General features: G+C 44.4%; 1 protein-coding gene across 7 annotated transcripts in view; it reads right to left on the bottom strand.

Moving 5' to 3' along the window:
- Nucleotides 1-1,207: 1,207 nt before the first annotated feature.
- Nucleotides 1,208-14,797, bottom strand: part of rab3gap1 (RAB3 GTPase activating protein subunit 1) — a 40,792-nt gene continuing 27,202 nt past the window's right edge. For 4 of the 7 annotated variants that reach the window (XM_081720570.1, XM_081720571.1, XM_027010036.3 and 1 more), the window contains 7 exons: nucleotides 11,171-11,398; nucleotides 9,736-9,832; nucleotides 9,387-9,490; nucleotides 9,146-9,261; nucleotides 7,159-7,261; nucleotides 3,782-3,802; nucleotides 1,208-2,722 (listed from right to left, as the gene is read on the bottom strand). In XM_081720570.1, coding sequence (XP_081576696.1) covers nucleotides 2,477-2,722; nucleotides 3,782-3,802; nucleotides 7,159-7,261; nucleotides 9,146-9,261; nucleotides 9,387-9,490; nucleotides 9,736-9,832; nucleotides 11,171-11,398 — 915 coding nt within the window. In that variant the 3' untranslated portion in view covers nucleotides 1,208-2,476. Of the gene's footprint in view, nucleotides 2,723-3,781; nucleotides 3,803-4,387; nucleotides 5,195-7,158; nucleotides 7,262-9,145; nucleotides 9,262-9,386; nucleotides 9,491-9,735; nucleotides 9,833-11,170; nucleotides 11,399-14,797 lie in introns of those variants that run through there. The other 3 variants (XM_027010037.3, XM_027010039.3, XM_035522860.2) reach the window with 2 other exon arrangements.

Here is a 14,797-nt window from a genome sequence, read left to right as displayed (position 1 = left end):
GGGGTATTCCATCTGAAGTGCCGTCGTTTCTGAAAGTGGAGCAAAACTTTGTGAAATATGGCTTTGCAAAAAATATATAATTTTTTTTTTCTTTCCCTGCCCTCTTGCCAAAGTTATTGTAACATCTTAGCCTTGTTTGGCTTGGATACAGCACTAGAAAGGGGAGGAAGGCTTTTAAAGTAGAAGAAAGCAATAAAGTTCTGAACCTTTGTGGTTTTTTTTGGTTACGCTACGTTGCTTTGTTCTTGACGCCTCAATTTTGCGCATTGTATCGGCTCCATGTTGTGTGTGTGTGTGTGTGTGTGTGTGTGTGTGTGCGTGTGTGATTTTGGACAGCGATTGGCCCGCGAAAAGGGAATTCAAAATAACAAGGCCTCCATCCTCCGCAGACACACAGGCAAAAATCTGTCCATCGTCCCAGAGAGACCAGTGGGCATGTGTATGTAACACCACCCACGGCTTGCACAGTCAAGATCTCCTTGTGTGTGTGTGTGTGTGGAGGGGGGTGCGGGGGTGGGGTGGGTGTTGGTACATAAACCATAAAGGGGGGGAGAGAGGAATGAAAAAAAAAGTCAAGAGAGGTTGAGGACATAGGAGGGGTGGAGGGGGAGGAAGTGCCGAATGTTGTCATGGCAACAGGAGCGGGAGAATGAAGAGCAGTGCTGGAGGGTGTTAAAGCGTTTCGCAGCCATATCTCTGTTTATGGAAACGCTACGGGACCAGGCAGCAGACACCAATCAAGCTGTGAACCGCTCCCCCACAGCACCGGGCTCATTGTGCCAAGCCAATGATATCTCAAGCTGTCTCACGTTTGCAACGGTAGGGGAGAAAAAAAGAAGAGTTAAATAAATAAGGGTGTGGAGAAATAAAGTTTTGGGGTTTTTTGGAGGCTCCAGTTTGAGTGCAGTGTGTCCAAGTAGGGAGGACATTTAAAGATGTCATCACTTAATTTCTTGAACATAATGCAGACAGATGTCTGACTATTCTGTAATGTGCCATTTTTCCAGTCCACCACCCCATTCTGACAACACTAGTATGCCTTTACAAGCACGAATATGAACAAGTTTCAGGGAGTGGAACCGGTTATTATCAAATGTATCTAGTCAAAAGGAAGGCTAGAAGAAATATTTCAGAAAGAAGCTGAAAAATTAAGTCGAATGACTTGAGAGTTTGGAAACAGTTGATGCAGTGGACAAGAATTCTAGGGTGATATTAAAATGCTTTATTTAATCCTGGGAAAACAGAGCTAAACTAGGAATATCTTAAATTTAAGATCAACATCAGACATTTAGAAGCTTTTCCAGTGGTGGAACCTATTCATGATCAAATACTAATGGAACATACAAAAGAGACCCTCACAAGATCTGATAGAATTACCGTGCAATTGGGATGACTAACAGCACATACTGCCATTTTAAACCGAAAGATTTCTAACATGAAACACATCTCTCACTGGTAAGGCTACAATGTATAATATGTAATTGCACTTTAAACCTGGATTATTATAATATTTTTTTTATTCGACTCAAACTGTACAGACATACTGCTGAAAGGATAAGTCATGGTTGGACACGCAGTAGGTGACTGGCCTGTGATTCACTGCGTCCCTGAAACAGGACTTCAAGAAAGATTGTGAGAAGCGTTGTGATTGAATGCAGAAGATAGTGAGGGAGCAAAACTTTACATATCGATTCGGTGTTGGTTTACAAGCTGATGCATGCTAGTCGGCTCTGGGTGACACTTCAACTGTTATCTATTTAAAATGTTTACATAGCTATAGTTAACAAAAAGGATCATTAGCCAGCTCAGTATTAAAAGCTTTTTTTCTGAAGCAACAAAATACCAGAATGAATGTTCAGACATTTGGATACACAGGTTCAGACTGGTTTAAACCTCAACCTTATCACCGCTTTGGTGTGTTGCCTTGCGTCTCAATTCAGTTTAGCCTAGACAAGGACATATATAGTCTTTAACAGAAAACTGCTAGACACTAGCCTAGAATAGACTAACTGCCCTAAACATTACAAATGTCTATTTGTTTAGCAGAATTTAAGGAATGAACTCACTGAACTAAAACATGGATGTTTCACATATCTCATCAAGTTATTAGTGGGGGAGAACCTAACCAGTTGATATAACTGAGGATGTGATAACCTAACAGATGTGAAAAGATCTGAATATCCTCTATCAGAGATGATGACATTGCTCAAGGGTGAAGCTGTCCAGAGGGACAGCTCTAGAAACTGGGGCCTTCACCAGTTATAATTCTAATTGTTTTCAACAGTACTGCTTCCTCGTCTACTCTTAAAGGAAACTTGGATTCAACACTAACAGGAATACAGAGACAACTGGACCATGTTAGGGTTTCCTGTGTTGCTTTTCAGAACAACCAGCATGTGTATAATACGGCGAAATGTGTGTCTCTTGACAAACTCATTCTGTCCTTTGCCCTTCCCAGGTGCTTCAGCATATCCCCTCAGAAGAAAGACGTGTCCGACGAAAATGCTCCGGCGAGCCGGAAGTCCTCCCTCATGAGGACGCAGTAGAGTCTCTGGGGCAGGGCTCTGGAGTACGGAGCCGGACGGGGCACACACGTGCGCAGAAGAATCTCTCGTCCGGCCGGGGGAGGGAAATCTGGAACACCACCTCCTCCCATTGGTTTCCGATTCTCAGGTCCTCCCGCTCGCCCAGCCTCTTCTTCAAGTGGAGCCAATAGGGCAGCCTACATGGGTTGACAGACAACTTCAACCTACACAAATACAGACTGCCTCTATTGTTTTAGGATATTCTTTAATAGATTGTTTGCAATGCCAACCGCTTTTTCAAGCTTTTTTTTTTTTTTTTTTTTACATTTCTTCAAATAAATGCAGAGGTTATTAAGGAAGTCTATTTTAAATTAGACAATGTTCAACATGTTTTTCTTCTAACATGAAAGTCAAGGAGAAATGAAGGCAGGAAATACTTAACAAATTCCATGTTACATGCCCTGAGACGTAAATGAGCGTGCCGGGACTGGGAAACTAGCAAATTGGCACAATCTATTTTTTTCAGCCGAGAAACAAATCTCACTAATTAGTAAGCTGATTGCAAATTAGCAAATGTCTTATCACATCCATGAGGTTTCAACTAATGAGGGGAGGAGGAGGTAGGAAAGCACACTCAAAGGACATATTCAAAAGGCTCCTGTGAAAATGGTGGCCATTTCCTTAAGAGCACAAATGCACGTGAAAATGCTGAGGCTTTAGTTTGGCTCGTCTTCACGAGGGGAACTACAACAAAGAGGGTCCAAACGACAATCAGCACTTCTGTCCTAATGGCCCAGCATTACAGGAGAGGGGAAATGAGCCCTTAGGCAATGCTGACCTCCACGTTCACCAGCAAACTCGCGTTATTACACAGCGCCTGCAAGAAGATGAATGGGAGGGAGGCAACGAAAATGAGCGATTATCGCCAGGCAGATCGCCTTTTAAAAGGCTGGGAAATAAAAGGGAACAGTTCAAAAAAGGTGATGAAGCAGAGGCCGTGGACACGCTGTAGCTACCACTTTCAACTAGCTGCCGTACTAATCCCCTCCACCCCGGCCTCCACACACCTGTTCATTAGAGAACTGAGGATCGAGGACCGCTAACTTTAATCATGTATAAACATTCAGCAAACAAAACTTTTTTTCCCTTCTTTCTCTTTATGTAGCGCGGTGGGGAATGGGGCGACTACAAATTAACCCCAGAGAGGGAAGCGCATAGCGAGGAAGTTGTGGGGAAAGCATGTAGCTAGTGGTTACCTCATCACTGGAATCAGCCAGCTTGGTAAAGGGGGAGAGGCAAGCCGCATTGGGAGAGAAAGAAAACAACAACAACAACAACAAAAAAAATAACACAAAAGCTCTCAAATTTACACAAAGTTTAGAAATACTTGTGGCCTGGTAATGGGCCCAACAACATCCAGACAGTGAAGGAGCTATTAATACTCAACTTATGTCAGAATAAATCTAAATGAATATGTTTTAAATTAAGAACATATTGTAAAAGTGCAACTATATTGTAGCAGCATTTACACATTTTGAAAAAAAAAAATGCATAGAAATGTGTAAAAATTGCACAGGACAGTTATCTAATGATGTGAATTAACAATTAATTTCTCTCACAAAAAGAAGTAAATGCAGTTTGTCCAGCATCTATTTTTGTGATGGTGTGCAGAGTGATCTCACCCCACATGCTCCGTTCAATAGACAAGCATTCATACAACAAAACTCCACACTTCAAACTACAATGCAAAATGGCCAAGACTGGCGGCAGCTAGTGCGAGCTCTGCGTCTGCTTCACCAAGCTGCTGCATAGCCATCCAGCATGCACACATACCCACATACCGCACCCACCCACCCACCCACCCCCAATGATAACATGCAGTTCTGTGTCAGTCTGTCAACTCAGCGCAGTGGTCAGATTTTAATGACAGGATTTTAGCTGGGCTGACATCTCTCCTCCTCCCCATTGTTCCTCCCTTCCCATCTTTCTCCCTCACTCCTCCTCTCTCACTTTCTTCATTTATCTCGCTTTCCCTTCCAAGAAAGCTCACCTCATTTGAATCCCCCGATTTCACATGATTTACATGAGGATGCTTGGGATAATTATTGCCTTTCTATTTCCATCTTGGCAACATACAGGGTATAATTTCACACACAAACACATGTACACACACACGTGTACACACACACACACACACACACACAGACCTTGCAGAGCCGAGTGAGAGAAAGAGAAAAAGAGAGAGACAGCAAGAGAGGAAAAGAGACAGACTGAGGGAGAGTTTAGGCAAACAAACTTGATTTCAGACAGTTCTTATCTAAAGAAGATGCATGAATCTTAGCACTCTATGTGCACCCAGACTGAGACTGAAATGCACATGCGTCTTAATAATGTCTATACTTTAGAATATACTCGTTCACATGTAAACAGCCAAGATTTAGCAGACAGAGAGGAGCGATTAGCCGCGACACAGAAACAACCGCCTGGTGGGCATTTTATTAGCACACTTTGATCACAATTAACCTGATCAAATATTGTAAACACAGTTGCTGATCAGGTCATGCAGAATTAACTGGTGGAGAACTAACCAGGACTTCACTGCACTGTATCCCTGCACTCATACTATGCTTCTGATTGTCCAGAATATGTAATAATTAAACAGTCACCATCTGCAAAGAAAATTTGCAGTAATCAATCTGACATAAATGACCAGGAGACTTTGCTGCATCATGTGGATTCATCTGGAATGTCTCAGGTTATGTGGCTTACAGCACACAACATTAAAAAAAGCAATGAGGATTAATTTGTATATTTCATTTGTATATTGGCCTACTGACTATACACTAGCACCACTCCCTTTATTAATGCTCATAACTTCATTGTTTGCACTAAACAAATGCATCATCCCAGCTATGACTACATGCTCAATTTCCCATTTCATACAGTAATAAACCGTAATCAGCACTGCATCATGTCTCTGCAATCCTTTCCCATGCATACATAATGTAGATTCTTTTAAAAAAAACCCTCTGATCTAATGCGCTTTTATTCTCTATTCTCTACTGTTAATAGTTTGACGTGCCGGCCTGTTTGGTATGTTACATGAACACTCACTATGTTCCTCATATGCGTAATTCACGGGGCGACCAGAGATCGCTGCGGTTCTGATTGCAACTTCTTGCAGGATCAGAACTACAACAGAATGAGTGAAGCACTATCTGGGCCGTGCCCTGCAGAGCAGTGTAGACAGACCCAGACGTGTCTGCGTTTATGTGTAACATGCCCTGTCTCATGGCCATTCCACATGTTGGGCAAAAGTGGAAACGCCCAATATAGACCCAGCGCCATCATTCCCTCTTGAAGCCACATTTCCTATTACACTTAATGTTTAAAAATAAACATGACAAAAATCTTCCAGCCTGCCATATTAGGCAGAATACAAGCAATAGCAGAAGTGTGTTTAATCTGCACATCCTTGGACTGCACTGGAGTAGGTAGCGGGATTAAAGTTCATGGTGTGCAATTACTTTGGGCTCAGGAGGTTTGGGAACTTCAGATCGCAAAGGTCTACGTTCAGAAATTTAACAGAAGGTTAAAGCAACAAATGACCCCCTAAAAAAGAGAGTTTCGAGGTTTGTCATGAAGAAACTTGAAAGCAGGAAAAAATGCCATCAAACTAACCACTGCAGCAGACAAGCTGATTTCATTTTCCACTTGCTGAGAGGAACGTATTTTTCCCCCACCTTTTAAACAAGTTACTCGACCAATGTGTTCAGTCACCTCTGTGTCACTGTAAAGCCTGCTAAATGAAATACAGACATCTGCTTCATTTAATTAATTTAGTTAATTATGATGAACAGCTAAAAGCAGCTTCTTTATGCCACTCAAAAACGAGTGAGTAATGAATGTCCTCCCAGCAGTTTAGCTGAAGATAGTCTACTTGCTTTGAAAGATGGCATTTTACATTTATGATTCATTCTATTTAACGATATCAGTTATATGTCCAGGGTGTATGATGTAGAAGTATTTTCTTATTTCAGAATGTAATTATTTACTTGTACTAAAAATATTCTATTTTAATGCTAAAAACAATATTTTTTTAACAACCTATAAAATGAAACAAAGAAACAAAAAAGATTTCCTATAGTTTTCCCTTACAAATTTTAAACTGTCCATAGACCGTATATAAATATCCTCTGAGGCCATTTCACTATAGTAACACTGGTTCAACACACAAACCAGCAGTACCTATCAGCTGGGAATAATCACCTTCCAAGAACCATGGCATACGGCACTCTCCCCAACACTGAGCTGACATGACACTGAACGTTCACAAGATGCTGGAGACCAGGCAGCAGGCCAGCACAGGGTCCGGTCACTCTCACTACTCGGCCCCCATACTCGTTAGCCACACCGAACGGGTTCGGGCCCTTTAGGCCCATGATCGATAGGTGGGCATTTTCCGCTTCCGCTGTTTCTCGACTCCAGGGGGCCTCTGCAGCTGATGTGATGCGCTACGATGCCAACACTGGCCAAAGGGCCCCTGTGGGGATGTGGCAGGCACAAGTGCGTGCGAGAGAGCGAGCAAGCATTCGTGTGTGCGTGTGTGAGCATGCACTGGAGGAGTGTTTACCCGCTGAGCGCTGCCGAACAGCTTGTGGATGATGGTGCCGGCGGGGCCGCGCCCTGCGCCAGTCACGGCTACCTCCGGTTCCTCCAGCAGAGAGCTCACGAACCTGGGAGACACAGCGGAGAGAGAGAGAGAGAGAGAGAGAGAGAGAGAGAGGGAGGGAAGCAGGAAACACAGGATAGATTAGATATAGATACACATGACAGATGAGCACATTCAAGATCTGCAGTGAGAACAATCAGAAATGCAGACAGCCGCAAAGACAACAGGAGGATTTAGACAGGAAGATGAGGAAGATGAGCCTTTTAGCGTCAAACAAGTAAGACATGCTCAGGTTCCCCCTTTGCACAGCTGAGCACCTGCTCGATCTGATCTCACTTTTTCACTAAACATGCCGTTAAACACTGCATCTCAGTCAGCAAGCCTCTCTCCCAAACCCTTACCCTGGTAAACACTCTACATCTCAGTGAGAAGCCCTTTCCCCTAAACCCTCACCCTGGCACCTCTCTACAATATACAGGTAGAAGTGATGGTCATTAAACCACAAGAAAAACAAACCAAAAACAGAGCTATGTATTTGCCCTTCTTTTTGGGTACAGTCCGAACCGTTTTAAATATATCCGTCATACTCCAACTTGCACACTATCTCTCATGAACGTACAATGCACACGCGTGCACACACACACGCGCACACACACACACGTCCCTTAAAACCTGTCTACACCTCCCCTCCCCCGGGCCAGCTCCGGGTCTCTCCTTAATGAGGCCGGGGAGCCTCTCATGACTGGTCCCCTGGTGGCCCCCGAGCTCCCCCCCGGGGACTAACGAGGGCCCGGAGCATTCGCCTGACGTGCCCCCGCCTAGCCCTGTCAGAGCAGAACACAGCGGCCGGGCCGGCTCGGCTCTCCGCCTCCGCCTCCACACACAGCCACGCCACCTCCACTATAAGAGCCTGAGCAGCCGATGTTAAAGGGCAGGTTCACCTACTTTCTGGGAGGGCTCTGAAGGAGCTCATGATTGGGAGGAGTCCAGGAACAAGGTCCAGCTAGGGAGAGCTAGCACTTATAACTGGGGCACATTTTTAAGCGTCAGGCTAAATCTTGTAGGAATCTTCAAATGATTTTAGCAGGGAACAGGAGGAAGATGACCCACGGAATCGTATCTGCCAACGACACCTCTGTGGAAGCGAGAAGAGCAACGAGACCTTGCACAGAGAGACGAGTGCTTCAGAAAGAGCGTTCCAGGGAAAGGAAATGATTCATTTACATGTCTCTTCTACCCATTAATCACTATCTGAGGCATTAACAAATCAGTGTGTTGACGTATGCAGGGGCTGCATGGAGGTCAGATATGTGGGACTTGTATACATCACACAAAGCATCAGCAGGCCATGTGAGCGTGAAGGGAGGCGGTGTCCATCACAAACAAGAGAGCTGAGAAGTAAACAAGGCCATAAAATGAGCACAGAGCCCTGGAGAATGCACAATGGCAGGCCGGCATCCAGGACACAGAGCCTGGGTCATCAGACACTTCTGACACTTCGTCAGACTCTCCCCTAGTCAGACTCTCGTCTACAGAGATTAGCGTGACCTGCTTTGCACACACCCAGCGCAGCCTGGTATGTGCTGTGTCGGCGCTCAGTCCGTTCTGCTATACAGGCCCACTTCAGGGACCTATTAGAGCAGGTTTCTTTAATAGCACCGATATGCTCGGTGGGCCCTTGAAATAAGATTGCTCTTCTCTTTGAGAGGCATCAAGTCATTTCGGGACCCCTGAGTAAACCTTTGATGACCACTCTGGTTATTATTTTATTACCACACCTTAAAAAAAACCCCACCCTTTTATTATGAACCAGAAAATGCCACATAAAAAAAAAAAAGACGAAAGAAAAACCTCACTAGGGTTTGATTAAAAAATACTAAGATGTCACTCAAGCATGTCCATTTCAATAACAAACAGACGAAATAAAATCTACAGAAAGAAGATTTACTTTTCTAGGTCCTCGGAGTCCTCTCCTTTATCTCCCTTCACCACGCCAAACTTTGCTTTAAGGGAGCGGGCACGGGCCACGATGGCTTCCAGTGCCATGATCTGGTTAATAATGTCCTGGGAATAAAGCCAGAAGGGAGGAGATTAGAGGGGAGATGAATGCGTGCGTGCATGTACGAGGTTCGGCAGCACCGGCTGAGCTGGTTTAGCGAGGGAGCGGGCCGAGCACCACAGAGACTCACTTCCAGTTTCCTGCAGTCAGGGCTGGGGTGGCGAAGAAGCTTGCTGGCCTGAGAGATGACCTGCTGGACAGCTTTGCGCACTGAGTGGATGTCCTCAGATGCTTCTGTGGGCATGAGAGAGAGGGAAAAATGTTTGTGTAAGAGAGAGAGAAGCAGACACAGAGGGAGAGAAGTGTAAAAAGCAGGCGAAAGAAAGAAACAGCTATAAACAGCAGAAAAAAGGAGCTTCTTTCATAAGGGACAACATGACCTAAGCTATGTCCTAACCACACACACACAAACATGTATCCTGTACATAAAAGCACACTGGTAAAGAGTTAACCTGGAAAGCTAGTGCGAGTGCACCCACCTTCCTCCTTCACTTTCAGCATGGCAGCGTGGAGGACACAGGGCAGCAGGTGTCTCACAAGGTCGGCGGGTTTCTGCACAGCCAGGTAGTGCAGCACCTATGGAGGAGAGAAACGATGCGCGTCGACCCAGGGCATGAGCAAGGTCCTCACAGGCGTGCGATAGCTCCACGAGAATGTGGTTCGAGCCCATAATGAACCCTTGTTTTGACGCCAACGCCTTGCCTTTACTTCAGCGGGTGCTTGACTCGCGCTGTGTTCAGAACACATGCACGAGGGACAATGTGGAGGCCTGTGTCAGACTGCCAAGAAGTTTTAATTGCTACGAGGTCATTCTGCGTGATTAAGCGTCTGTGCAATATATTCTGGGCCCTATCCCCTCCCCAACGAATCTCTAATGAGACATAAATCCTTCCAGTTCTGGAACATCTGACATAAAAGAGCCTTTTTGGCTGGGTGACCTGTTTTCAGCTCTACTCTTTGCTGTGACCAGACCAAAGGAAACCGTGTACACTTCTGTCATTGCCTGGGACGAGTTACTGGAGCAAAAAAAAAAAGGAAGCCGCAAAATTAAATCAGCAAATTAATTCAAAATAAACCCTGCACCTCAAGTTTCCCCAGAAGAGCTCGACAGACGGTTGAAGGACGTGGAAAGATGGTGACCTCCAAATCTGGGCAAGGTTCCCCCGATCTCCCCTTCAACTCTGCATGGAGGAACTCGTGGAGGGGAACACCTTGCCTGCACCCCCTCGCAATCTAACCCATTTTCATGCAGGCTCGGCGTTTTGATTGGCCGGGTGCGGAGCCGCCCGGGACACACGTTCGAGGCCAGAGCCTGCGTTTGATCAGTGCAGCCACTGAGACCGGTGTCGTTTTTAATAGCACAGGTGACATGCAGTAAGGTCTTTGGGGCTTGAGCATCGTCGTGAATGCTGGGAAACCTTGCAAATTCTCACCATGGTTTTCATGTTAGAGACCTTGAAGTAACTACAATATGGTGGATAGGCAGATGTTTCAAAAACCTGCTTTAAATTAATATAACAATTAATCAGCTTAAGACCAGTTTTACTTTAATAAATAAATAAAATATATAACCCTAAAATGTCAATGATTTTTGAACCATCCCTAAGCACATCAATCTGTCCAACATTAAACAGATTTTACTGTTTTTTCCTTATTTCTCTTGACAATTTGTCTCCAATATGCTGAGAAACACATGTTCACAAAGAGAAGCAGAGAATTAAATCTGTTGAGTTAAAAAAAAAAAAAACGATCCCATTTGCTGTTTCTTTTCAAAAACCTTTCTCTCAGAACATCAGTGAGTTTCGGGTGAAATATCTCTTTAAATCACAGTGAACAGCACTTAAGCTCCCAGCCTATTGTCTGCTTGGAGCACTCAGAGGTAACAGACGTCCGTGCCAGCCTGAAGGTGCCTACCCTCTCGGCCTCTTTGGTGTCATCAAACAGCCTCTTCTGTCTGCGTGCTGGCGTGGCCTTGGCTGTCTCCCAGGCCTCCACCCACATGTTGCCTGGGATCTTCATCCTGGCACTGAGGTCACTGAGGACGACCGTCTGTCCTGTGTCATCGGTCACCTCCTCCTCCACATAGTCTCTCGGGGAGTACCACCGCACAAAGTCCTCCAGGGAGCAGCCGGGGTTGGCCGCCTGGTGGAGTTAAGCAACACGCACACGTCTGATTAAGAGCCCTTACACAGTACACCATCCTGTCTGTTTCTTCTCTCTCAGCCATTTAGATGTTTGATGAACAAATTCACAAGCAGCAATAAACGATATTGGCTCATTTCTAAATAAATAGTCAGCATGAAGTTGGCATTTTTCGTTTACCATTTTATACTGTGTACTATGAAATTATATGAGAGTATATGAAGAATGACATTCGACTGTACTGCTTAAAATGCCATATCAAACTTGGTAATAATGGCAGAAACATTTTCTTTTGAATACACTCCAAATGAGAAGGTGGGAGAAAACAGTGCAGTAATGAATGCCTCAGTACATCACCACAAACAAGCCGTCTTTAAAAAAGACCACAATACTAGAACAAAAATGTCAACCTTTCTGGAAGCGCTTTATGCGCTTACTAAAATCAATCTGGCTAAATTGGAATAATGACTCCCAGAGTACCTTACACCAAGAGAAAGTCTGTATACATCATTTAAGGATTCTGTATTGCTGGGTTAAAACAAACCACAGCATTGCATCAAAGGCACCTTTCCAAATGCCAGAGCCAGTCAAAACTGTGAGGAATTTTTAGAAGAGGAATTTAATGGAATGTTTACAAGCGTTGCCAGTTTTGTATTAATTGTGCATAATAGCATTCATCTAAAAGAACAAAGATGCTCTGTGTTTGTATGTATAGAGCAAATAAAGGAAGGTGATATATACCGATCCTGAAGACTACACACGACATGAATAGTTTTCATTTACAGACAGACCCATACAGAAAAATGGTACATGACTCTGGTTTAAAAAGAACTGAAAGAATCTGACACACAATAACATGACTATCACAGACATGTTTTTCCTGTATCCAGGACGTTCCAAATCCTTTCGACATTGTTCGTATTAAATCAGAATGCTCTGCATTCTGCATCGTGAACAACAGAATCATGAGATGCAGCTCCTCTGTATCCTCATGAATTACACATGCACACTTGTTGTTTCCCTCCAGAGTCAGTAACAGAACAAAGCTTTATGTCCCACCTTAAGAACTACATGAATGGTTAGCCATGTTTAAAAAAATGTAAAAAGTACCCTCCCCCATCCAAACCCTGAATGACACCGTACCATTCTGTACCCATCAACAAGCGAGGAGAAGTAGGACGAATGAAACAAAACGAAGAGAAGAAAGACAAACACCCCCTGTGATGCGCTATCAGGTTTTTTTTTAGTTATTATTATTACTGGCAAACAGGCATGAGTGCATGAATCAGCCCAGTAGTGAGGAAAGAGGGAGCTGGCTCATCCGCCATGTGCTGTTGTAAATGAGCTGGCTGACAAATTCTAGCAGCAAACTTTGTCTGTGTGACCTTTCCGGCCGCTGGTGAAAGCCCCGCATGCTTTCATGGTCGATAATTACTGGGAGACAGAGCTCCGAGACATAATGATGTGAGTTTTTTATGGGAACGAGACAGCTCAGAGACTTAAGAGAGTGAGGTGTAAGGGGGGGTAATAGCTCAGCAGGCTGACCTGAATTTCAGCTCAGGACATTTACTGGAGACAGCTACGCAGTTAAAGTATGTGCTAGAGTACATGAGGTAAAACTCCCAGCCCTTACATTAAACACATCTCCAATCTGATCATGTCCCTTTAGCAGAGTTTGATGGAGATGTCAGGCCTCTTCCAGCTCTAGCTATGATCCATTAACACTACCAAATGTTGCTGAGAAGAAAACTCCAGTCAGCGCCCAGTCAGAGTGAAGAAGGGGGAGAAGCTCAAAATAGGGCAGGGTGGAGACAGATGATAACAGCAAAGCAGCTTGGGACCACAACAGATGTACAGTCAGCTGTGGCCCAGCTCATACTGCAGTCCCTCCAGCGATGGGACGGGTTACTGGTGAGGGCGGGGACGTCGCTGGTGTGGAGAAGGGTGGGGGTTCTGAGCGCTGTCATATTGTTAAGTCGGCCCATTCATCATATCCAAGACTCTCAATTCTCCGCCCAGAGGGAGATGGTAATTAAAGCCAAAATGCCAAATTATGCTTGGCTAAGCACAATTGAAGACAGCGCTTACGCTAAATTTAGAGGCCATCTCCAGCTAAGGGGACCATTTACTGCGATAGCCACACTCACAGTATTTATCTGCTTCAGCCTCGAAGACACGAGGCGAAGGGGAAAAAAGAGAAAAGTTGGTGTGTCTGCTCGACAGAAATTAGAGCAGTTTTTTAGAGCAGCGGAATCCAATCCAGCGAACGCATAACCTTCCCTAGTCCGGCCTGCCCCACGCGCTCTGAAACAAGCCATCGGCGCGGGGGATACACAAACATGCTAGAAATAAGAGCACATTTGTTTAAGGAACCCTCCAAATCCTCTTTTTTAAAAAGGCGAAACAGGTCAAAATGACAGGGGTTTAAGGGCTGTGCAACTTCATCCTCGGGTCAGTGAATTCTGCACCACTAAAATTAAGACAGAGGAATGGGCAGAGAGATTTCTGACTCTTGGTCCAAGGATGAGGAGCCCGGTGATCCTACGAGCTTGTCATTGTTAAGGTAAAAGATATGGGGTGATATTTTAACCTGCCTCGCAGGTGGTGACATTTCACCAACAGGGACAAATTTGTTGGGTTACATGGACGAATGTGTTGGGTGTGCTAAACTACCTGCTTTTGATTGAATGCACAAAATCAGAAACATGACCAAAGCCCCAAGAAAGGCAATTACCTTAACCCATATCTTGAAACAGCATCTAATATATGTGAAAAATATGATGAAAATTTTAGCAATTGTATCTCCTCCGATTATAGGGAAGATGAAAAAAAAATCTGTTAATGTAGCTTAATCAGATAAATTTCTTACCTTGAATCACTTGAACATCCGACATAGTAATTCATTAGGCCAACTACCTCTTGCATTCCAAACTGAAATTTCTGTTAATTAGCCGCATCCTCCATGGTGACGGAGGTATCAAACACAATTAAATTAAGCATACGAAGGTGGCATCTAATAACATTTCTCCTTTTATACTTAGACACATTATTCCTGCTGATGACTTTGCTAACAATCAGTTTCAACTGACTGAGATGCAGCTGAAGGGCTGATCAGAATGTTCAGCATTTTTTGGTACAACCCATTCAAGAAGCCTTGAGAGGACAGATTGTTTTTTCCATGAGGGTGTACTGGCTTGCATGATCAACACGAAGACCATGACTACAAGTAGCATCAACGCTCTGTCCCAGGCCATCAACTCCATTTGAACACCTAGCATATGGTTATCTCCCTCCCTTCGGTTCACAAATTGTGCCACCCTGGGACATGTTTGACACACTCCTTTGGCAGGCACTTCAAATATGTTTCAAACCTTAATGGAGATGACAGGAAGTGGCGTA

This window comes from Electrophorus electricus, chromosome 9, assembly GCF_041902795.1.
Source record: "Electrophorus electricus isolate QZ-2024a chromosome 9, ASM4190279v1, whole genome shotgun sequence".
Classification (NCBI taxonomy): Eukaryota; Metazoa; Chordata; class Actinopteri; order Gymnotiformes; family Gymnotidae; genus Electrophorus; species Electrophorus electricus.
Note: the sequence above shows the minus strand (reverse complement) of the source record. Positions and strands in the feature narration are given on the sequence as shown.